Below are 24,898 nucleotides of genomic sequence, written 5' to 3'. Positions count from 1 at the left end.
AAATGACTCTTGTTAGTCACTGAGGTCACCTGCAGAGTGAGCCAGCGAATGGAAGATCTCCTCTGTAAATTTGCCTTTCCAATAAAAATAAATAAAAATTTAAAAATGACTGACTTATCTATTTATGCATTATTTTAAATTTTTTCATTTTTTTCAAGAATATCATTTTTATAACATGCCCTCTTCACTTTTCATTTAACAAATGCCTATTGTGTATTATTTGCTATTTTACTTAACTGAAATTTGGTGGTGAACAAGAACATATAAAGTTCTTATATTCCAGTCCTTAATCTGAAATGGCTGTCAGGGACCTTAAGTACAATATTAACCAGAGATGACTAAATGGAATGTCTCTAATATTCCACCATTAAATTTCTCTAATGACTCAATATAAAAATTTGGTTAATAGATAATCCAGGAGAGAAACAGAAACATCATTTGCTCACTCATTCAAGGTTCATGGTCAAGGCTAGCAAAACAAAAGACAGATTAAAAAGAGAAAGGCACACAGTTTTATTTGCTGCCAGTTTTACATGACACAAGCGCATTCAGAAACAAAGGCCCAAACAAAGAAGTACACTTGTGTACTTTTATGCTTAGGTTTGATAGCTGTGGAGAAGTGTGCACGGACACAGTAGTCTGAGCTAATGGAAATGAATAGCAAAAAATATTAACTGTAGAAAATGTAGCAAGGCTTCTCTGTTCAGATCTTCTCTACATGCCTGTGTCTTTGGAGGTAAGAGATGTTCCTTTTCTCTGGGTCGAGGGAAGGCCCATCTTGAGAGAGATTTGTGATTTACTTTACAGGAGGGGAAGGGAAAGGTGATAGACCCTTTCTGTTTCGGCTGTTTTTGCAAATGGCAGAGTGCACGTGGAAAACTGAGCTCTCTCAGTCACCTAGAAGTAACAGAGAACAGATTCTTCTCCCTCTACACTCAAGTGGCACTGAAGCCTCAGCAGAAAACCCAAACTTCCATGCTTACTTGGCAATCATGAGTAGGTACCCTCCCCTCTCGCTGCCCCAGCAGTGTCAAAGAAAGCTAGTTAAAATTTAAAGCTAAATAAAATCTGTATCTCTTTATATAATACAAAACTGTCTACAGTTCAGTGAAAGGCCATTTTTAATATCATGAACCAGGAAGAATGCCAAGTGAATGAAGAAAGTGATCAAAAGAAATCAACACTAAAATAACAGAGATGTTAGAAATATTTGATAAGGATTTTAAAGGAGCAGGTGCTAGGTGCTATGGCACAGTATGTTAAGCCTCTCATTGTAGTCCCAGCATCCCACAGGTGTGTCAATTCAAGTCCCAGCTGCTCCACTTCCAATCCACCTCCATGCTACTGCACCTGGGAAAGCAGCAGTGGATTAACTCTGCATCCACTTGGGAGACCTGCAAAAAGCTCCAGACTCCTGGCTTCAGATTGGCCCAGCTCTGGCTGTTGTGGCCATCTGGGGAGTAAACCAGCATGTGGGAGGTCTCTTTCTGTTCCTCCTCTCTCTGTAAACTCTGCCTTTCAGATAAAAACAAGAAAAAGAAAAGAAAAAAGAAAATAAACAGCTTCAACTAAGAGCATGTTTTTGAAAATTATAATATAAGCGATATCTTAAAAAGGTTTTAAAGTAGCTGTGCTAAAGATTATGACAATCATAAATACACTTGAAACAAACGAAAAAAGAAAACAAATCTCAGCAAAGAAATGGAATATGTTAAGAAGAAACAAATGAGAATTATAGAGCTAAATAATTCAACAGCAAATATAGTTAGTTATTTGTTTTTTCTTACCATATGATAATAACAAGTGCTATTTTAGAAAAGATTTGGTAAAGAAAAATCTCTTTAACAGGATCCTCACAAAATTAAGGATTTGAGGTAAGCCTAGGGCTCAGGGCTTAGGCTACCATTTAGGATGCCCATATAGCATATCAGAGTTCCTGGATTGAAAACCTTCACCTGCTTCACACCCAGAGAGGCAGCAGGGGGCGGCTCAAATAGTTGGGTCCCTGCTACTTATGTGGGACCCCCAGACTGAAATCTGGGCTCCTGGCTTTAACTTGGGCTACTCCAGCTGTTGTGGACATTTAGGAGATATCTCTCTGTCTCGCTCCATTTCCAATATATACATTCAAAATTTGTTTAGATGATGGATTTGGCCAAGGATATATCTATGCAAACTGAGTTCAAAGATCCTGAGGCTGGAATATGTGCAGTATTGAGAAAAGGCAAGGAGGCTGGTGTGACTGGAGCAGAGTGAGGTGGAGGCAAGAAGATGTGTGGGCGTTGGGTAAGAAAGTGCTAGATAATACAACTGTGCCAGATTACACAACTCCTGCAGAGCATTAACCACACAGTGCTTGTAGTCCTGGCCAGTCCAACAGATTAACACAATCCACACTGGCCCTTCAACTTCTTTCCTTTTCATTGTCTTCTTTCCTCCTTCTGAGGGAACAAAACAAACTTCCTCTGTTTATTCACTGAACTTACCCAGCAACTCCCTAGGCACCTTCTCCCTTGTGAAATAATAAACAAATCTGTACTTAAATAAACTGCTTTAATGATGTAAGTCATTACTTGCAAGAGGGATTGCTAGGGATTGTGTAAACTCTCAGGGTAAAGCAGCCCAGAGCTCCTGCCTCCAGAATGTCTCCACCAATCGGAAGGTGCTCTGGGCAAGAGTTACTCCTTCCAACTGCCACACTCCTTCCCACACTCAGTTGGCTGCTGCTAAGGTTAAAGCAGCCACGAGAATTCAAACTCCAGAGCTGCTCTTCAAGGAAACAGGCTGCTGTCATCTGCAGCTGCATCGGGAACCTGTCACGCGAGTGAGTACTTCTCTCCTTGTAAAATTCCCTGTGCTGGCATATGGCATATTTTTTTGGAGCAATGATAATGAATTAGCAGTCAAGACTAACAAATGAACAATGCCCTCATGGAAGTGTTAAGATTTAAGCAACCCGGGTGTTTCTCTCATGAGTTTCAGTTAGCGTGACACTTGAGTATACACACACAAAAGGCTGTAAACCTAACACTTGCGTTTTCCTACTAAGGCTTTTAGTGCTGTTTTTAGTTTATTAAAAACCATATGTATGTATTAACTTGGTAAAATGTTTTAGAAAAAAAGTTGAGCCTGAGAAGCAACTGAGTTTTTCACTAGACTGCCTTCTTGACAGGTGGGAATCCATCTGCTATATTATTTGGAAAGTATGAAAATTCCTTCTAGTGAACTTTGGGAAACATACTTATGCAAATGATGAAAATAATCCGAGGGCACAATTATTTTTCTCCACAAAGTGACCAGGGCTAGCCAGGAGAGGTTCCAGGCAGGGACTTGCCGGGCTTGAGGAGAAAAACAAGGATGGGACTTGATCTTTCTTTGAGGCTGTATTGCCAAGCCACTTGGATAACTTAGAAGAAAGTTAGTTAGGTGTGGAGAACTGGGCTAGCCTGAAGCCCCCTTGGCACCTCGGTTCACATGCGCATGTGAAGCTTGCATTTCTGATGAGACTTTAAATACTTTCTGAAGCCCAGAGCGCTACTGTCTTTCTTAGAAGAGTTTTCCTTAGTGATATTTCTGGGATTCAGTATGAAAGCCTGGACTTGCTGGAAAAGTATTTCAGTGTTTTTTTTTTTTTTTTTTCCCAGCTGCAAAGAATTTGGCAAACCTGGAAAATAGTTACAAAATGCTAAGAACTTTGGTCAGGAAGCAGTCTGGTGAGGAGGATGTTAATATTTTCTTTGTGGTTGAACAGAATGATTAGGTCCCTTGTGAGTGCCAACTTATTGCTGAATTTTATATGCAGTGTGTGTTTGAGGGATTTTAAATGTGGTAGAGATGTTTGATTGAAAAATAAGCAAGAAATCAAACTGAACTCTACGTCTACTCATAAGTAGGATATTTATCCCCAGTGACATTAATATTTGTGCAATTGCTTGTTTCCTGAATAACCTGGAAGTTTCATGGGGGCAGGATCAGCTATGTCCTACTCACAGTTTTATTTTCAGCATTTAGTATATATAACTGATAAACAGGAAAGGCACAACAAACACCTATTTTAGGAATGAATATTGTCCAATTTGGATAAGTTATACCTGTGGGTGTGTATTTCCTTGTATGTAAAATGAAAATCAATGTATGTAAAGTGTTTACCACAGCACAGCCTCATGCACGACTCAGCAACAATGTCACCTCCCTGCTGAGGACTAACAGAATCTTTTTTTTTCTACCATTTGTCTCTTTGGTTTTGGTGTAGATTTTACTTATTTGTTGCCTTGCTTATTATATGTATGATTCAATGAGGGCAGGGAGGCCCTTTCTCTTTTGTTCATTTCTGTATCCTTTATGTCAGTTTATAGTAGGTGATCAATCAAATTGGTAGAATAAATACATTAAGCATGCCAGCATATCATAAACGAAGTATAAGCCTCAAGGTATTTAGTCTCTTTGGGAGAAATTTCTGCCTTTTATATTAATAAAGCTAGGCATATTTTCTTATCCTTTTTAAGCATTTTAAAATACTATCTGGAGGCTGATGTGGTGGGTTAAGCCACCATCTAGAGGGCTGGCATTCATATTGGCAAGTCAGTTCTGGCTGGTCCACTTCTGATCTAGTACCCTACTAATGTGCCTGGGAAAGCAGCAGAGGATGGCTGAAGTACTTCTTGGGCTCCTGCCACTCACATAGGAGATCTAGAAGGAGTTCTAAGTTCTTGGTTTTGGCCTGGCCCAACCCCAGGCATTGTGGCCATTTGGGGAGTGAACCAGGCAATGAAATGTCTCTGTCTCTCATTTTACCATTATGCTTTCAAATAAGTAAGTAAATCAACAAGTAACTTTTAAAACAATTAAAAAAAATTAAAATACTCTGTAGTATTTTTTTTTAATGTTCTCAGAGAGGAGAGACAGAGGAAAAGGTCTGCTATCGTTGGTTCACTTCTCAAATGGTCACAACAGCTGGAGCTGAGCCAAACCAAAGTCAGGAGCTAGGATCTTCTTCCATGTGCATACAGGGTCCCAAGGTCTTGGGCCATCCTCTGCTGCTTTCTCAGGCCACAAACAAGGAAGTGGATGAGAAGTGGAGCAGCCAGGACACGAACTGGTACCCATATGGGATCTAGCACTTGCAGGGGGAGGATTAGCCAATTGAGCCATTGAGCCAGGCCCTACTATACTGTTTTGCATCCAAGTAATGAGTGAAAGAATCAGAACATTTCTTTTGGAAGAAATAGTGTCAGCATTTCATCTAGACTGAAAAGCCAGAAACAACTCAGGTGACCAAAGGTAGGAGCCAGGTTTAAGACATTATGGTACAGTAGGTCACTGGGACACATACACACATAATCTAAAGCCTAGTGTCACCTACTTCCTGTTGAATGAAATCTGATGCCAGTTCTGTTAGAGACAGCACCAAGTGTGTAGTGGTAACTTGCCAGCAGATCGTGGCAAACCAGACCAAGTGCCCTCTCTACCCAATCCCCCAAACCAAGCAGAATGACAGCTGAGGAACTAGGAACTTTGTCCACAGGGAAACCAGGGCTCAGGTGATTTTTGCTTCTGTTCTAAAGAAAAACCTCTTCTCTTAGACTTAAGACATTTCTGTGAATCGTTTTCTTCCTACAGACTTCAAGTAAGAGAATACTAATGGGTGATACCTTACTAAATTCAGCACCTATAAAAAATCTTGTATGGGGAATCTTCAATCTCCTCAAATTTCCTATGTTTTAACATTTCATAGTAACATGATTAGCTATTAGCCATGCAAATGCAACACTGTCCAGAACAATTTTCTTCAGTGAAGGAAATGTTTCATGTCTGTGTTGACCTAAACATGGTAGCCACTTGCCACATATGGCTATCACCTTGAAATACAGCTGGTGTTGACTGAAAAACTGATTCTCAAAGTTTTCTTATTTTGTTTGAAAGGCAGGAATAGAGATGCAGATAAACAGAGAGGTAGAGAGAGAGAGATGACAGATCTCCTATTTGCTGATTAGCTCTCAAAATGCCTACAATAGCCATATCCCATATGGATGCTGGTTCTAATCCCGGCAGCTCCACTTCCCATTCAGCTCCCTGCCTGTGGCCTGGGAAAGCAGTCAAGGACCCTGCACCCATGTGGGAGATCTGAAGGAAGTTCCTGGCTCCTGGTTCCAGATCAGCGAAGCACCGGTCCTTGCGCTCACTTGGGGAGTGAATCATCAGATGGAAGATCTTCCTCTCTATCTCTCCTCCTCTCTGTATATTCTGACTTTGTAATAAAAACAAATAAATCTTAAAAAAAAATATTAAAATTCTACTAATTCGATAGATCTGGAGTGGGGCCTGGGCATGTGCATTTATAACACACTTCCAGGTGATGCTGATGTTGCCAGTTCACAGATGGTAACATCTAGCCCAGTGATTCTCAACTTTGCACTTTAGAATTCTCAGAAAAAAAAATATGAAAAATATCATGACCTGGACCCATTCCCAGATTGTGACTTATTTGGTCCCTGATACAATGGAATTAAAAAACAAAATACTCTCCTGGTGATTCAAATGTATGATCAGGGTTCAGAGTCACTGCTCTGTTGAAACACTATTGAACTGTCTAGTCAAACCATTCAGATGGGAAGCCAAAGGTTGGAGTTCTACCTCTAACTTTGATATGGCATGTTGAAGATCACTTTCCCTCTCCAGTGCTCTGGTGTTTTTTTTTGAGGGTGGTATGAGGAGGTGGGGTGGGGACAGGAAAAAAATGAGAAGACTCAATCCGATGATCTCAGAAGGTTCCAGATCACTGACTTCTCAGGGGGCCCTCATACGAGAAGTCAGGTGAAGCACCCAGGTTCCCCATTGGCTAGGTTCATTAACACGATGTCTAAATATCAGATCTGTTTAGAGTGGCATTCAGTTAATATTTATTGTTGGATGTCAACAGAGAAATGCTTACAAAATGTCAGGCTGCCTTACATGCCACACATGTAGAATTGCAGTTAAAATGATGATTTAATGATTGTGAGAGTAATTTACATTTCATTGGAGGAAATTTGGAAAATTACAGAGAATATAAAGACCCTCAAACAGTCACAGGCCCCAGGACTTATTTTTAATGGCTGTGGCCAAGCAAACGGGTTTTCGGATCAAATGATTTCCCACAGAAGCAGGGAAAGCTAGGGGAACCATGGGGGGCCTCCCCCACAAAAAATCCTAAAGAGTCAAGCCCTGTTATTACATCTCCGGTAAATGCAGCTCCAAGCCTGGACTGGGAGACGTGGGCTCCTAGGCGGAGCATGGGAACTGCAGTTTATGAATTAGGCAGCTAGTAAACGTTGACAGTGCTTTCAAGCCTAATTGGTACTGTGCCACTCTCAGTTTCTTCATCTAAACTTATTCACTGTGAAGAAAATCTCATTAATATTTCTACAGTAACTCAGAAGTCTGTGGGTGAAAGATATTAGATAAAAAGCCCTTAGTTTTCAGTGAAATTAACCAGGTGACCCAGATATTTTCTTCTTGAGAAATGCATTTGGGAAGCAACAGGAGATAATGGTTTGGGACATGATAGCTCTGGGTCCAGATTCAACCAACCGGCTTTTGTTTTAAAAAAACAAAGAAAAACATTTACTCATTTATTTGAAATGCAGAGTATGGAGAGAGAGGGGAGAGACACACACACAAATCTTCCTTCTGCTTGTTTATTCCCTAAATGGTTACACACCTCACCACACCACACACACTTATTTCCTAAATGGCTACAACAACCAGGACTGGGCCAGGTCGAATCCAGGAGCCAGGAACCTAGATGAAGGTCTCCCACATAGGTGCAGGGGAGCTGGACTGGAAGCACAGCAGGTGGGACTCATGAATTGCTGGCATTGCAGGTGGTGACTAAACTAGCTATATCACAATGTTGGCTCCCCAGTCAATGACTCTAAGTAGTCATTTTCTCTCTCTGAAAACAGAGATGATAAGAGTACCCACATTGCAGGAAAATTCTAAGGTTTCAGTGACAAAATGTATGTAAAATACCTAGCACAATATTTGGAGTATAAGGAATATTTGGAGTAAAATGACACCATTACGACTAATAATAATAATAACTTAGCTACTGGGGGGCCAACACTTTGGTGAAGTAGGTTAAGCCTCTGCCTGTGGTGTTGGCACTCCATAAGGGTTCCATTTGAGTCCCAGCTACTTCATTTTTAATCCAGTCCCCTGTAATATGCCTGGAAGCAGTGAAAGATGGCCAAGTCACTGGGCTCCTGCACCCACACGGAAGACCCAGAAGAAGCTCCTGGCTTCATACTGGCCCAGAACCAGCTGTTTTGGTCATTTGGAGAATGAAGCAGCAGATGAAATCTCTCTTTTTTTTTGCCCCTTCTCTCTGTAAATCTGCCTTTCAAACAAGTAAATTAATTCAGAAAACCCACTTAGCTGCTTTATGGATGTCCACTTTCAGAACAGAAACAGATGCATGTTCTTTATGTTTATCTTTTAGATGGACTGGTCCCTTTGAAATTGTAAGTATAAAAACACCCAACAAGACTGACAACAGCTCTTGTCACCATGAGGTTACTACTTCGTGCCAAGTGTTTTCAGTACCTGGCAATTCCTGGTTCTGTGCGGGCACTGCATAAAGATTATAGAACAGCAACACCTCAGAATTTCTCCAACTATGACTCCATGAAACAAGATTTTAAGCTGGAGATTCCAGAGTATTTCAACTTTGCTAATGATGTCCTTGATCAATGGACAAGTTTAGAAAAGGTATGGATCAAGTGCCAGACTATAATGTCTTAAATAGGAGCAAGTTTGCCCTTAGGGGACAAAAGACATTTAACGATGTCTTTCAATTCATCTATACTCATACACATATATTTGTAATTATGGGTGTGTGGGGTTGGTGTTAGGGTATGTTTACTACTTATAATGGCAGAGATCGGGGTGCTATTAAATATTCTAAGGTGCATAGGCCATCCCCCAGAAAAACAAATTATCTGGACTAATACATCAATATTTCTATGGCTATTTGAGAAAATTTAGGTTACATATATATGCTATTTTAGGTTGACTTTTTTTAAACCAACAAGCAAAAAAGGAAGTAATTTTATGAGTCAGAAACAGAAAAATCATATTTAACAAGGCATAGTTACAACACTGAGACAAAGGATGTAAAAATTCTAATTTTTTATGAAGCAAAATGAGTTAAGTGTGAAATTATATATGCTAGAAGAAATGGCATGTTTCTCAACATCTCGGAATAAGGATCCCAAGATTATTTCCAAATATTCCATGTCTGTACAAACCAGTGCCATGTGAATTTTATTTAGAGAATATCCTGAGTTATGTCATTTGAAACAGAATTTAGCTATTTACCAATCTTTAAGTCCCTAACTAGTTTATCTATCTTTTCTCAGGCTGGGAAAAAACCTTCCAACCCGGCCTTCTGGTGGATAAGCGGAGATGGAGAAGAGGTGAGGTGGAGTTTTGAGGAACTGGGATCTCTGTCCAGGAAGTTTGCCAATATACTTACAGAAGCCTGTGCGTTACAAAGGGGAGAGAGAGTCCTTGTGATTTTACCCAGGATCCCTGAGTGGTGGCTTGCAAATGTGGCCTGTCTGCGGACAGGTTAGTCATGCTTATGATATAATCATATTGAAACTAAGGTGGGTGAGTTTTCAAACTAAGTTATCATGAGATATTTACAACATACTATTTTTTTTCAGGAACCTATAAAATATGTTGAGAACATAATCAGACATTTTGATCTAAACTAGAAGTTAGGCTTTCATTAATGAAAAAAAAAATTTCAGTAAGTGGTTGCTAGTCAATTGTTCAATATCCTCTTAATTCTCCTTCCCTGCTATAGGACCTGTTCCAATCATAATTTAAAATCCAGAAAAGCAGCAATCTATGTCCATCTAATTGTCTACAAATCTGTTTTTACAAAGTTCTTATCTGCTTGAAAGGCAGAGATAAAGAGAATATCTTCTGTCTCCTGGCTTACTCCTCAAATGACCACAAGAGCCAGCTCTGAAACAAGCTGAAGTCAAGAGCCAGGAACTCCATCCTGCTCTCCCACATGGGTGGTAGGGATCAAGTACCTGGGCTATCCTCTGCTGTCTTCCCAGATGCACTAACAGGAAACTTGATTGGAAGCTCAGTATGCAGGACTCAAGCTGGCACTCTGAGATGCAATGGTATTTTCACAGCAGTGGCTTAATCTGCTACAGCGCCAGCCCTTCTACATGCTTAGAAACTACCTATCAACAGTAATACATTTTTGTAGATTTTAATTTCTCAAATTTTAATGACCTTCATATATATCTTAAATTAATGGGTAAGTGAATCCATTGTATTCATCATTAGTTGAACATCACTTTAGAAGAATATTGGAAGATTATTGTTACTTAAAAATTTGCTCCCTGGCAAGAGACTATGTAATGATTTCCAGGGAAGACATTTTATACCTAAGAATGCTCACTCTTAACAGGTTATTTCAATATATTAATTAGTGGAATTAATTAGCCATGCGTAATGAGTTAAAGTACATAAAATGTAGGCAGTAGGCTTATTCCTAGAGTGCCTTTGAACTATTTAAAAGTTGTACATCATGGTAGGCTTTTTTTTAAAACCATTTTTAATTCTTTTGTTTTTTTTTTTAAGATTTATTTATTTTTATTGGAAAGTCAGCTACACAGAGAGGAGGATGGACAGAGATCTTCTGTTTGATAATTCACTCCCCAAGTGGCCACAAAAGTCGTAACTTAGCCAATCCAAAGCCAGGAGCCTTTTCCAGGTTTCCCATGCAGGTGGAGGGTCTCAAGGCCTTGGGCCATCCTCGACTGCTTTCCTAGGCCATGAGCAGGGAGCTGGATGGGTAGCAGGGGCCGCCGGGATTAGAACCGGTGTCCATATGGGATCCCGGCATGTGCAAGGCGAGGACTTTAGCTACTAGGCTAACCACGTTAGCCCCCATAGTGGGCTTTTTAAACCCTGGGTGGATTATTTCTAAGCAGTAACTTTAAAGTATCAAAACTTACAGTTTAAGAGGCACTGGACTGAGGCCAGCATGGCTATCCACAGCCTGCAGCTGTTGACATCCCATGTGGATGCTGGTTCATGCCCCAACTGCTCTACTTTTGATCCAGCTCTCTGTTCGTGGCCTGGGAAAGGAGTGGAGGATGGATCAAAGCCTTGGGCCCCTAAGCCCATATGGGACATCAGGAAGAGGTTCCTGGCTCCCAGCTTCAGATCAGCTCAGCTGTGGCCATTGTGGCTATCTGAGGAATGAACCAATGGATGGAAGACCTTTTTCTCTGTCTCCCTTTCTCGCTCTGTAAAAAAAATATGCCTTTTAAATAAACATAAATCTTAAGAAAAAAAGGCACTGCAGTGCAGCTGTTAAGTGTCAGGCCCAAGAGTTTGGCTGCAGCTTACCATTGCTACTCAGATAATGTTGGCCAAGTTATTCCTGACTTTTGTGTTTTGTGTTCTTTGGTTGGGAATAAATGTGTTAAAATGTGCAAAACACTCAGAATAACATCTGGCACTCAAATACTTATTCAACTGTGAGTCATTATACTTTTTTAAACCAAAGTCTCTACAGGTTTAATGTTGCAGATGGTCTCCAAATAGAGGATAAAAATCCAGTATTTAACACCCTTTCATGTTAGAGTAAAAAGACCATGTACTTTGAATTCTCTTGAAACACCAAAGCAGCATAATGGAAGACGAATGATTATTTTCCCTGGTAAACTAACCGACTAATACCTTCTGAGAAATACAGAATGAGCATGCCCTCTGTATGCTATTCTAACGGACCTGATGATGGATAACCTCTCTGATAAACATTATTGGTTTCTTTTTTTTTTTTTTTTCTGCTTCTTTAGGGACAGTTCTGATTCCAGGAACCACTCAGCTGACCCAGAAAGACATCCTGTACAGACTACAATCTTCAAAAGCAACATGCATTATTACGGATGACACCCTAGCCCCAGCAGTAGATGCTGTTGCTCTTAAGTGTGAAAATCTGCGCTCCAAATTAATCGTGTCTCAGAACTCCAGAGAGGGGTGGGGAAACCTCAAGGAGATGATGAAGTGAGTCACTAAAATGGCTGTACAACTGCTTCCTGAAAAGAAGGATGAGGATAAAAAAACATTTAACCCTACTGTGATCAGAAATTGCTAATTAAACCAATCTATGTGCTGTTAACTGGCTGAGGTTCGGAAACAGTGCAGGTTTTTTGTTTTATCTGTAGGATGGATGTGCAGGAAGCAGTCCTGGAGGCTGGGATTTGTGTACAGGAAGTTCATTAAAGGAGGTTTCTTGGGATAAATGCCAGAGAAGGAAGGGGGAATGTTGAGGAGCTATAGGAAGAGATTTATTTGCAATATATTCCCCGCAAGATGAAGCAGCTTGTCCAAGGCTGCTCAAACAGCTCCTCAAAGGTGTTTCTAGCCAAAACAAGAGGCCCTGGCCTATGTTATACCCACTGCTCAGTAACTGAAGGTGGGCTGTCCCTAGGAGACCCGGCTTTGAAAGGAGACAACTGTGTTCAGCCAAGGCAATCTACAATGAGCTCCCAGTCTCTGCAGAAGATTGAAAGATGCCATCACAGCATCAAGCACAGAGCTGCCATCATCTTCCAGGGAAATATGTGGCTGACAGCAACAGTGCGGTCAGGTTATACACTCAATGGGTGCTGCTGTAAAACTAAATTACACTCATGTTCCAGGTGCTTCCAAGGTGTTTGGGAACCCTTGCCACATACTGGTTATATTTTAGTATTAGGCTGGCAGCAAATCCTCTCCCTAGAATAAGCTTCTTGTCTTTACACAAGGATGTAGGGACATGAATGCAACTATGGACTTCCTTTAAAATAGCTAACATTGACTAAGTTCTTACCTAAGGTCAATACTGTACTAAAAAAAAAAAAAGCCCTATGATTGCAATTGCAATATATAGGTCACATTTATATGGCCCTTGTTGTGTCAGAACTTCCAACTTCAAATATAACAGCATTATCTCATTTAAACCTCACAATAATCCACGATGTAGGTATTGTAATTACACAAATGAATAAGGTCAAATGCTAATATATTTCCAAGTCGGGTAGCCTAGTTTCTTAGTCCACATTCCTAATTGCTTTAGTTACTGTCACTTATAGTAAGAGATTGGTAACTAACTGCTTAGGTTTTGAGGGTAAGCCTAATCTATGATAGAAATAACAGATACACAGCTGTATTACCACTTTTTCTACATATGATAATTATAGACAAAATACTTGGTCTACCTTTGTTAGGGTTCAAAAACAGCTTTTTCTGTATTTCTCATTACACGCATATTTCTTTTCTGCATTTATAGCCCAACACTCCTAAACAAACATCTATGCTTTTTGACCCTTGTGTGCAGAATTTTATTTCTTCTCAGCTGCCCTAATGTTGTGGCTTATACAGAAAGCCTAATTATCCTTTCAAACCAAAAGAGCTTTTGTCTCCTGTTTAGCTGGAATCCTTTCTTCTTGAGGTGATGCTTAGATTTTCTTCAAACCTATTGTTTTCTATATGCAGCACTACATAGACTCTCATATGGGAAACAGAATAACCATACTTTCATGAGGTGGCAAGCATTTTTCTAGGAAAATACATAGACGATAAACGTCTAAAGCTTTTTAAACCACAGTCTCTCACAACTCTTCAGTCCTGCTATTGGTAGTGTGGAGGCAACCACAGATAATACGTTAGCGAGTGGGCATGGCTTTGCACCAACACAATTGTATTTATAAAAAAGGGAGCAAGCCAGATTTGGACTGTAAGCCCTAGTTTGCAGATCCTTGCTATTATAAATGACTTGTATTAATGTGTATTTTTAAAGTCACATTGGAAAGTAACTATACTGGAGAAAAAGGAGAAATTCTTTATATATGTGTATTCATGATTACAAAATCATAGAATCTTCGATATGCTAGGGAGAAATAAAACTCAAACTTTTAAAATGTTTCAATCTCTCATAGTAGAAATCCATGAAGTCAGTCATCATAGTGGGATTTTGATGGAAAAGTTTAGTTTGATTTTAGAAAGCACTTAAAAACATGAAGAGAGGAATTTACCTGGGAATTCAAACTAAGTTGCTGGTGCCTGATTCACAAGTCAAATAGATGGTCTCTTCAATCCTCTTCAGTGATAACAACCGAGGATGCTGTGTTTAACATGCAGAATCACTGTACTTTTCCTTTGCAGACAGGCCAGTGACAACCACACCTGTGTGAAGACAAAACACAATGAGATGATGGCCATTTACTTCACCAGTGGAACAAGTGGACCTCCTAAAATGATTGGACACACCCACAGCAGTTTCGGTTTAGGATTATCTGTAAATGGAAGGTACTTCCACAGAACTGCAGCTTGCTTGATGCATTAGAACTGCAATGATGATGATTCATGTACTGGTCTCCTAAATTTCTTCTATAAATGTAGCATCTTTTACAGATTTAATAATTTTACACAAACAATGATACATGTTAAATTCTTAGAACATTAACAAATTCATATATCAGGTCTTTTGCTTCTCCAGGTTCTGGTTGGATTTAACACCATCAGATGTGATGTGGAATACCTCAGACACAGGCTGGGCAAAGTCTGCCTGGAGTAGTGTTTTTTCTCCATGGATCCAGGGATCATGTGTCTTTGCACACTATTTGCCCCGTTTTGAGCCAACTTCCATCTTGCAAGTAAGACAAAACCAGGAGATCAATATTTAGACATGCATTAGCAGTATTATTGACAAGACTTGTGAATAAAGTAGACAATGAGATTATCTACTTGATATTTCACATTCAGAAAGTCTGTAAGTCTGAAAGATGTACTTAGAAAAAGTACAAATACATTTACACTAAAATAACCAAAATTGAAATTGTGCTGAAACACTTCAATACTTATTAAAGCTTTAGTAAGAGCAAAAGTTTACTTTTCTTTTTAAAATTATTTTATTTTGATAACTTTTACATAGTTGATTAGGGCACAAAGGGTCAATGGCTACAGAAAAGTAGGTAAGATCATTGTTTCCACATTTTTTTGTGTGTGTATCTGGGGTAAGCAGGGAGATAAAGGGAGAAGCCACACCCAGCCTCTCACCCATCCCAGGTCCCTGATGTGGGGTATGCGTCGAGGGTCCTGCTCAAGTGGTTTTTTAGTTCAATAGTTGTGAATTTCTGCCAATCTCGCCATTCCAAGCATGATGAAATCGCTCCAGAATCCACTGGCTGACATAGTTCACCTTAGAGTCTCTGCCCAGGCATTCATTGCCAACTCTTGGCTGGGGTAGTTGATTGATCTATTCTGTCCTCCATCCTCTGTTGTAGTACCAGGTGTCCTCTGAAGGTTCTGATGGACTGCCATATCCTCCATGTGCACCTGGATATGCTGCTCCATCTGAGAAGAGTTTCCTTTTCTGAATTGCAGACACTTTCCCAGTTTCCTATCACCGTGTTCTGCTCAGCACCGACTGCATACCGATTGCTTACACAGAAGGACATGACAAGGTAAGAAATTTGAATAAATAGACATTTAGTGAGAAGCTCCATAATGAATAGGCACAGGATTTAGTGATCTCTTCCTCTTCCTCCTTTTTCTGACTGATGTTCTGTAAATAATTATTGTGTCTACGGAGTTTTCCCCAAATAAGGACAGGAAGAGGAGGGCTCAGCCAGGTCTCTAGCTGGATCTGGTGTTACAGGTAAAGTGTTTACTTTTTGGATGGTGGCTGAGCTGAGAAGTGTAGAACCCTAACCCAAGAAGTATAAAAACAGATTACATATTTTTTTCATTGTATTACTTATCCCATTTGAAAGGAAGGATTGATAGCTTGAAAAAACAATCACTTTCCTATACTCAAAACACCCAATCCTTTCTATTCTCCAGATGGAAGGATTTTTTCTCCCACTGACCAATTCTCCAAAAATTTGCAGGGTGTCTGTTCCTGATGTCAGAATAGTTTGTTTATTTTGCATTGTAGAAGGGAAACAGGAAAGAGCTAAAAACACATTTTATGTAGAAGTTCATTAGAAGTAACTGTAATTTCCGCTTCTCTCTATTTTTCCTCCCACACCCAACTTCCTACATGTTCTCTGAGAAGTTATAAATTCAAAAGTTTAAAGCACTGTGTAAGTGCTGGGGAACCAATCAACCCTGAAGTGACTGAACAATGGAGAAACCACACTGGACTGGATATCTACGAAGGATATGGACAAACGGAAACGGTAACTGACCACAACTCCAAAGCAGGGCTGGACTCAATATACTCAGATGTACAAAAGCTTTAGTTTGCTTGAGGGACAGGAAAGGACTAGAGTGGCAGCCATTTGGGGAGTGAAATATGCACGATACATGAATAAATGACTTTTAAGTTACTTACAACATTACCTTACTTTTCTTCTTTTGAACCAGGTACTAATCTGTGGAAATTTTAAGGGAATGAAAATCAAACCTGGCTCAATGGGGAAGCCTTCTCCTGCCTTTGACGTCAAGGTTTGTACATACCCTCCCTGGAGAACATTTCACAGCCCAGTCTGTTTTCCAACTACTCTCAAACATTCTCCTTGTTTCAGGGATAAGTCCACGTTATTTTGATTGCTTCTTAGTTTCCATGCAAAGATGGAAATGACTTTAAAATGCTACCTGATTTTCCAAATACTTATACTGTATCATACAATTCTAAACTTTATAAATATGAACACAGTTAGTTCCTAGGAAGAAAGAACCTGTGGTAGACATTGATGAGGCACGGAGAGGTTAAAATAACTCACGTGGAGGCATCCAGCTAGTTGTTGCTAGAATTAGGATTCAGTTTAAAGTAATCTGGCTATAATATTGGTACTCTTAACCATACCACCACACTGCCCTTTCCTCCAAGGGATCATGGAGATTAAAACAGGCTACAGTTTATAGTAACTACAGCACTCTCCCTCCCTATCTACCTCTTATAGCCTGCTCCCCAACAAAAGCCTCAGTCTCGGGCAAACAATAATGGTGACCCTAACAACAACAGGTCTGATCTCAGAGACTTCCTGTGAGGACTGGAAGAGCATAGCAGAAAGTCTGGCACATAATGTGGCTTTCAAATATAAGTGCTGTGATGACTCACGTCTCTTTCACATGCTCCTTTGAAAATCATCTAAGAAAAAAGGGAAGGGGAGCCCTAGTGCCAATCTGTAAACCTATTTAATAGTTGATTGGCTAATGGGTAGCATTAGTTAGGAGAAAGGATCAGTAATAATTACATATGATCAGATCTGCATTGCAGGTAAGCTGCCATCTCACACAGCTGTGTTCTTTTCGTCTCTTCCTGCTTAGTACCAACCCCAATATGCTAGAGCCATCAGTCTCACAGGCATTTGTGGTGATCCCACCTGGAATGCAATCCAGCCGTTTCCCCACTAATACAAGCCCAGTGGTTTTTCTGGAACAGTAACTTTACAAAAGTGATGTGGATAAAAGGAAAACATCTCCACCTCACCATCGCTGCCTTCACTTTCCTGAGGACTGTATCACTGGGCCTCTTGCTATTCAGCCGAAAGCATTTGCAATACTGTTTTGGCATCTGTGCTCTAGACAGTTGAATATCAGATTCCTACAGTTCCAAGGCCCAAGGTTCCTAATCTCCACATTGAGATATTTTAGTATCCCTAAACAACAAGGAATGTGATTTTTCCCCAGGCAGAAGATTTTATCCATTTGTCCTATTAAAGAATAGCCTATTATTTCACCAATAATTGTTTAATATCTAGAGCCAAATATTTCTTTGGATGGCTGGGTTGGGAGTTTTTTATTTTCAGGAACTTAAAAGCAAAATTTGCACATTTAGACTTTGCTGCTTTTGGAACATAAGCCCCCTTTCCCTTTGGAAAGAGCATGGTAAGAATTACACTTACTCTGTATGCAAGTGGTACTTTCATGTTTGCAAGTACCTAGTGATCTATATAAAGGTTGTGTTTGACACTTACAGTCATTTAGAGCAGAAAGCATACAAGCAATCAACCTGACAAATTCAATTTTAAAGATTCTATTAAACCTGCTGAAGACATTGCATAGAAAAGGATAATGATTAGAAATGCAGGCTTTGGTCTACAGTTGACATCTAAATTCCAGCTTAATCATGTGGTGTTAATTAAACTTCTTCATATTTTCTTCATTCATAAACTGGGCATTGTAGCAGTTCTAACCAGACAAGATTATTGTACGATAATAAATATGAAGTACTCAGAGCTTTAGCATTTTCTACTGAGCATGCAGTAAGTGCCTGATGAGTAATGACCACTAACAGGTATTTCAGGGAACCATGAGGATTAGCGGGAGGGTAAGAGAGCAGAACTTTGGCTTCTGCATCACTATCTCAGAGAACATTCTCCTTTTTCTCTGAATACGTGCTTCAGTAGATTTTTTCAAGACTTATTTTTGTTGCAAAGCCAATAAGATATACAGAGAGGGGGAGAGATAGAGAGGAAGATCTTTCGTATGATGGTTCAATCCCCAAGTGACTGTAATGGCTGGTGCTGCGCCGATCTGAAGCCAGGAGCCTGGAACTTCCTCCAGGTCTCCCACGTAGGTGCAGGGTCCCAAGGCTTTGGGCTGTCCTCAACTGCTTTCCCAGGCCACAAGCAGGGAGCTGGATGGGAAGCGGGAACACCAGGATTAGAACCGGCGCCCACATGGGATCCTGGTGCATTCAAGGCAAGGACTTTAGCCAATAGGCCACAACGCCGGGCCCAGAAGTAGATTTTTTAATGTTGTGTAGTGAAAGAATTTAAAACTACTAATGAAGATATTGAGAAAAATATTATCAAGATAACATTGTTAAATAATACCAGTTGTAAAACTGTATATTATAAAGTGTCTCTTCTACTCTTATGTCAATATTGTTTCAAAGACTATCAGCAAAATGTAATTGTTACTAGACAGAAGACTTTTAAGACAATTTAATTCTTTCAGATTTTAGTAGCTTGAAGAATTTAAATAAATATATCTTCGAAGTTTAAAGTATAGGGCCTGGCAGGGTAGCCTAGTGGCTAAAGTCCTTCCATCGCACACACTGGGATCCCAAATGGGTGCCAGTTCTTATCCCGGAAGCCCCAGTTCCCATCCAGCTCCCTGCTTGTGGCAGGGGAAAGCAGTTAAAGATGGCCTAAAGGATTGGGAGCCTGCACCCACATGGAAGACCCAGAGGAGGCTCCGGGCTCCTGGTTTCAAATAGGCACAGCTCCAGCCATTGTGGTCGCTTGTGGAGTCAGTCAAGGGATGGAAGATCTAACAAAAAAGAAAAAAAGTTTAAAGTATATCTGAAATGTTTTTGACGTCTATTTTTAAACAGTACAAAGCAAAACAAAACAAAGTTAAAATTCTCTCAAATACTCAAATTACTTTTTTTTTAATCCTAGATTTTAGATGCAAATGGTAATGTTCTGCCTCCTGGACAAGAAGGAGACATTGGAATTCAAGTTCTACCTAACCGACCATCTGGCCTTTTCACTCATTATATAGTAAGAGACTTTTTAAAATAATACCTTATCTTCTATTTATTTCTCAAAAGTGCTTGGCAACTAGCCTTAATCATCACAAGAGTAGTTACAAGTATACCTATGATATATTTGATCTGTTCTTCCTCTTTTTTATCTTAATGTATCCACTTGAAAGATAGTTACATGGAAAGAGAGAGCTGATCTTACATTCAGTAGTACACTCCTCAAATGGCTACAATAGCCAGGATTGGGCTAGGCCCAAGGCAGAAGCCAAGTTCCACCTGGGTCTCCCAAATGGCAAAGCCACTCTCTGCTGCTTTCCCAGGCACGTTCATTAGCAGGGAGCTTAGAAGCAAAACAGCCAGGACTCATCCAGCACTCAAATGGGACGCCAGCACCCATGGTATACAGCTGTTGCAGGCAGCTGCTTAACTTGCTGAATCGCAACTCTAGCTCTATTCAATCCTTTCTTGAGAGGTTTGTTGTCCTGAACAGACTGGGACTTGAAGAAACCACCAAATGCCTGCTAAAAGAGTATGCTGGCTATGTAACTATTCTAGGCCCATGGAAGCCTCTTAACACCCAGGCAATCTTAACATCCACTGATAGACAAACAGGACCATGCTTATTCCTTCTCAGGAGAGATAGGAAAATGGGATGGGCAGTGAGATTAACTCCTCTCACTATAGATTTTCCAATTCCCTTATTCTCAGCAAGCATACTTCCATCTCCAATTGTAATGTCCACATAAAGTTTATATCAATACTTCCAGAGTCTACCTGTCAATGCTCTATTTCAATCAATGCCCTTCTTATGCTGGAGTTTCAGGGGACAGTCCTGTGCCTTTGTGAACAACAAAAGAAAACATATTCTTGGAATAATTAGGTGTGTTTTTTTCAATCCCGAGTAGTGCACTTCTCTCATTAACCAGCACTACTTAGTGAAAGACTTCATATAGCCTATCCTTCTGAGTGATCTGCTCCTAAAATATTATTTTATGCTCCATCTAAGTAAATTCTCAAGGTGAAAGTGTGCTTAGTCTTACAGTCTGTTCTTCTGATGTTGGGCCACTTCATGTTGTAATTTTTATCTGTGTTTTACATTTTGGGCTCTTGTTCGTTCTAATGTGTCTCTATTTCCTTCAAGAAAATATAAAGCTCACTGAAGAATTAGCACTCCCAGTAACACTAAAAAATGCTATTTGTTTTGCAGGATAATCCTTCAAAAACATCTTCGACTCTCCGAGGCAATTTCTATATCACTGGAGACAGAGGTTATATGGATGAAGATGGATATTTCTGGTTTGTTGCAAGATCAGATGATGTCATATTATCCTCTGGGTAATAGTCTCTTCCACCTGTGCATATATCTGTGTCAACTGACCATCAGCATTCTGGAGTGAACCTGCATGAACTCTTACGCTGTCATTTATTCTCCAGGTACAGAATTGGACCATTTGAGGTGGAGAGTGCTCTGGCTGAGCATCCTTCAGTTGCAGAGTCAGCTGTTGTGAGCAGCCCAGACCCCATCAGGGGAGAGGTAAAATAACTGATATATCTTAACTAAAAGCCGTTCACAACCTAACACCTGCTTTTAAAAAGTCATTTGAAGGCTGAGCCTTCAGGACCCTGGTTGGCTTGGCAGTCACTTGCTATTCCAGTGTTTTAAGAGAGCAAAGGGCTGACGTGAGCAAATGCACCCACACAGGTATGAGGTGTTGGTTAGCCAGAGTAAGGCAGAAAATTTGAGTATTTACCCAACATTAGTGGACTGCACCTTTTCCTGACAGAAGATACAGGTATTTCTCAAGTCAAATGTCCATGCACAAATGATGGTCTGGCGCATGTCACAGGCAGCTTTGTTCCTGGGAGTGGACTTTTTCTAGCTGGGCTGGGCCTTTCCTCAAATCAGGTCCTGTCAGGTCACTGCAGGAAAATTACCAGAAAAAATGAAGGCATGAGGACAATATTCCAGGTACTGATCATTTTAATCCACTACCATCTATAATCTTGGGCAATATTCTTTTGTGCATTTTCATATTTGCTTTTCTTAAAATTGTTGCATTTTTTAACTTTACAAAATTTCTAACACTATGAGCTAACCATTATTTTTAAGAAGTTATTTATTTGGCCTGGCACAATGACTCAATTGGCTAAATCTTCATCTCCAAGTGCTGGTATCCCTTATGGGCACCCATTTGTGTCCCTGCTGCTCTATTTCCCATTCAGCTCCCTGCTTATGGCCTGGGAAAGCAGGAGAGCATGGCTCAAAGCCTTAGGGGTTTGCACCCATAGAGGAGACCTGGAAGAAGTTCCTGGGTCCTGGCTTTGGATCAGCTCAACTCTGGCAGTCGTGGCAATTGGGGGAGTGAACCAGCTGTCTCTCCTCTATGTAAATCTGCTTTACCAATAAAAATAAAAATGTAAGAAAAAATTATTTGAAAGGTAGAACAATGGAAAAAGGGAAACACACACATGGGGGTGACGGGAGAGATCTTCCAACCACCTGTTCACTATGGTTCTAAATGGTTGGATGTCTGCAATCACCAGGTGTTGGGACAGGAGGAGCTAGGAACTCCAGTCTGGTCTCCCACAAGGGTGGCAGGAGTCCAGGAAGTTGGTCATCCTTTACTGCCTTCCCAGGCACAGGAACAGGAAGCAAGACTAGGTATGGAGCAGTTGGGACTCCAATTTGTGCACTCTAATATGGAATGACGACACCACAGGCAGCTACTCATCCTACTGTGCCGCAGTGTTGGTCCTACTAGCTTATTTTTAAGCTAGACACATGAATCTTTCAATTCAATAAGCTTTCGCTTGCTATTGGTGTCATAACACAAAGATTAAGCTGCTGCCTATGACACTGGCATCCCATGAACATTAGTGAAGTCCTGGATGCTTCATTTCTCGTCTACCCCCTGATAACGTGCTTATAAATGCAGAAGATGGCCTAAATACTTGGGGGCTACTGCCACCCATGGGAGATTCATATGGAGTTATACACCCTTGGTTTTGGCCTTGACCAGTGCCAGCAGTTGCAAATATTTGAAGAGTGAATCAGCAGGAAGATCTGGCTCCCTTTCTCTCTTGTCTTTCAAGTAGATAAGTAAATATTTGAAAACCTAATCTTTCAGTCACTTAAGTACAGGATGTTTAATCATAAAAAGAGTCACGAGGGCTATCTTGGAACCACGCCTACAGGGAAGCATTATTCCATAGCAAACTCTGGGCTGGTCATCTGGTATATTCCAGTTGAGTCAGACTCACGCCTCTTGATGAGATAATGAATAACAGTGTTTCAGGAGAGAACACGGTAGATTCCAAATACACAATTGGATGGGAAGTGGAGCAGCCAGGACATAAACTGGTGCCCATGGGGGATTCTGGCGCTTGCAAGGTGAGGATTTAGCCAGTGAGCCATTGCATCAGGCTCCAAGATACACATATGAAAGGCTAAAAGGGAGGATGGGCCTGTCTTTCTTCTCCATTTAAAGTCCCAAAACTCAAACCTGGTACAATGGTCTAACAGCTAAATCCTCTCCTTGCATCGTTGAGATTTCATATGGGTGCCAGTTTGTGTCCTGGCTGCTCCATTTTCCATCCAGCCCACTCCCTGTGGCCAATTAAAGCAGTAGAAGATGGCCCAAATTCTTGGGACCCTGTCCCCATGTGGGAGACTGAAGAAACTCCTGGCTCCTGGCTCGGATCAGCTCAGTTCCAAATGTTCTTGCTGCTTGAGGAGTGAACCAGTGTATGGAAGATCTTTCTCTGTCTCTCCTCTGTGTAAAATCTGCCCTTTCAATAAGAAATTTAAAAGTCCCCAAACTCTAAGCTGGATTACCTAAAACATTTCAAAGGATAAATTCTGGAGTCTGAGAATATAAAATGATGAAGTCTTTCTTTGGTCAGTTTAAAAGCAAAACCACTACCATTTCTGCCCTTCCTCCATAGTCAAGAGGTTGCTGGCGTCATGAGAATCTTGTCTAAAGAAAGCATGGTCTTGGTGAACTGTTCCTTCCAATGGGGAGACTACTGCTTATAACAGCAACACTGAGGGAGAAGATCCAGAAGCTAGGCTAAAAACAGGCTTGGTCGTTACACAAGAGGCTTCTAAGAGGAAACCTTATGCAAGGATGTATAGGCAGCAAGTCAAAGGCACAAACAACAGAACCAGGCCGGAAAGCAGATTTCAAGATGTAGTTAGATGGATTCCCAGAACTCCTCTTATATTGGATACACACCAGGAGGTGTGGAAATCAACTGGCTGTCTTAAGAGCACAGAGCTGGGATCAAATTATGTTCAACACTCCGACCCACCTGACCATGCACTTAAGATTCCCAGTTAGAGAAAGCAAGAAGACATTCTTCAAGAAAAATATACAATTCATCTTCCTGGTGTTTCAAATATTTATTACAGGTGGTAAAGGCTTTCATTGTTCTGAACCCTGAATACAAGTCACATGATCAAGAACAACTGAAAAAGGAGATCCAGGAGCATGTAAAACAAACCACAGCACCCTATAAATACCCCAGAAAGGTAAGCATCCTGTGACAGGCGTTTTCTGTGTTCTAGAAACTATCAGTGATATATTTTTCCTTCTTAATGAAATATCAAGCAAACTATGCCAAATATTGTCAATTAATAATATTTGGACACCAACTAGAAACTTCAAAATTAAAATGAAACTCCTAATTTAATGCATCTAGTCATTTGGGTCACTGGACTTGCATTAAATGCTAAATATCAAGAGAATTTTCCTAAGCAATACCCATTTCTCTTTTTGCTTGACATCAAAAACTCAAGCTAAGGCCTAATCTTTCAATTATCTTAATTCATTAAAATAAATAAAGAAATAAAGCCCAAACTACTATATAGCTGGCTTTATCTAACAGGGAAATCTGGGTAATTTTCCTCCCCTTCATACCAACAGGTAGAATTTATTCAAGAGCTGCCAAAGACCATCAGTGGGAAGATAAAAAGGAATGAACTAAGGAAGAAAGAGTGGAAAACAATTTAAAATCATTCCATTAATATAGTGTCCAAACATGGTACTTATAAATTTGCAGAAGTCACAAAATTACACAGAGGCGATACAAAAATGTGGCAATAAGTTTATAAATTGTTTTAAAATATCTTGTGGTTATATTAAAGGCTGAATTTTGAAATAAAACATGCAGTAAATTATTCTCCATGAGTGTTCATGTTTCTGTAATTTGTTAAAATTCTCTCCTTAACTGTTGAGAAATGTGTAAGTGTATAGAAACAACTTCTGAACAAATATTTGCCACATTGTTTTGCAAATATGAGCTGAATAAATTCTAAATACTGATATATAAAACCAGAACCAAACTTCAATCATGAAATAAAACCAAACAACTCTTAAGACTTTTCAAAAAATAAAA

At 40.1% G+C, this 24,898-nt stretch overlaps 2 protein-coding genes across 4 annotated transcripts in view; one reads left to right on the top strand and one right to left on the bottom strand.

The window, feature by feature from the left end:
* Positions 1–24,898, bottom strand: part of LOC121151628 (ERI1 exoribonuclease 2-like) — a 40,359-nt gene that overhangs the window by 7,108 nt on the left and 8,353 nt on the right. For 2 of the 3 annotated variants that reach the window (XR_005883185.1, XR_005883186.1), the window contains exon 9: positions 14,094–14,244. Coding sequence is in view for 1 of the 3 variants with exons in the window: in XM_040973236.1 (XP_040829170.1) it covers positions 21,419–21,421 (3 nt within the window). In the remaining 2 variants the exon portion in view is untranslated. Of the gene's footprint in view, positions 1–14,093; positions 14,245–20,490; positions 21,422–24,898 lie in introns of those variants that run through there. The other variant, XM_040973236.1, reaches the window with a different exon arrangement.
* On the top strand, positions 8,493–24,680 carry LOC121151629 (acyl-coenzyme A synthetase ACSM3, mitochondrial). Its single transcript, XM_040973237.1, has 13 exons — positions 8,493–8,748; positions 9,399–9,609; positions 11,874–12,081; positions 14,224–14,367; positions 14,558–14,714; positions 15,445–15,524; positions 16,118–16,241; positions 16,429–16,509; positions 19,416–19,517; positions 20,709–20,836; positions 20,936–21,035; positions 23,913–24,032; positions 24,427–24,680. Exons 1-13 carry the CDS (start codon positions 8,548–8,550, stop codon positions 24,511–24,513), a joined length of 1,743 nt encoding a protein of 580 aa, XP_040829171.1. The 5' UTR covers positions 8,493–8,547; the 3' UTR covers positions 24,514–24,680.

The sequence above is a fragment of the Ochotona curzoniae genome, unplaced genomic scaffold, assembly GCF_017591425.1.
Source record: "Ochotona curzoniae isolate NIBS_2020 unplaced genomic scaffold, NIBS_Ocur_1.0 contig_2321, whole genome shotgun sequence".
Lineage (NCBI taxonomy): Eukaryota > Metazoa > Chordata > Mammalia > Lagomorpha > Ochotonidae > Ochotona > Ochotona curzoniae.
This window is presented reverse-complemented; position numbering and strand designations above follow the sequence as displayed.

What these genes read in the sequence shown, in the direction of transcription:
- LOC121151629 (XM_040973237.1), top strand. Translation starts at nt 8,548, where the DNA reads ATGAGGTTACTACTTCGTGCCAAGTGTTTTCAGTACCTGGCAATTCCT. An exon ending in GGATTATCTGTAAATGGAAG is followed by an intron (nt 14,368 to 14,557) that starts GTACTTCCACAG and finishes TTGCTTCTCCAG; the next exon opens with GTTCTGGTTGGATTTAACAC. An exon ending in GATATGGACAAACGGAAACG is followed by an intron (nt 16,242 to 16,428) that starts GTAACTGACCAC and finishes CTTTTGAACCAG; the next exon opens with GTACTAATCTGTGGAAATTT.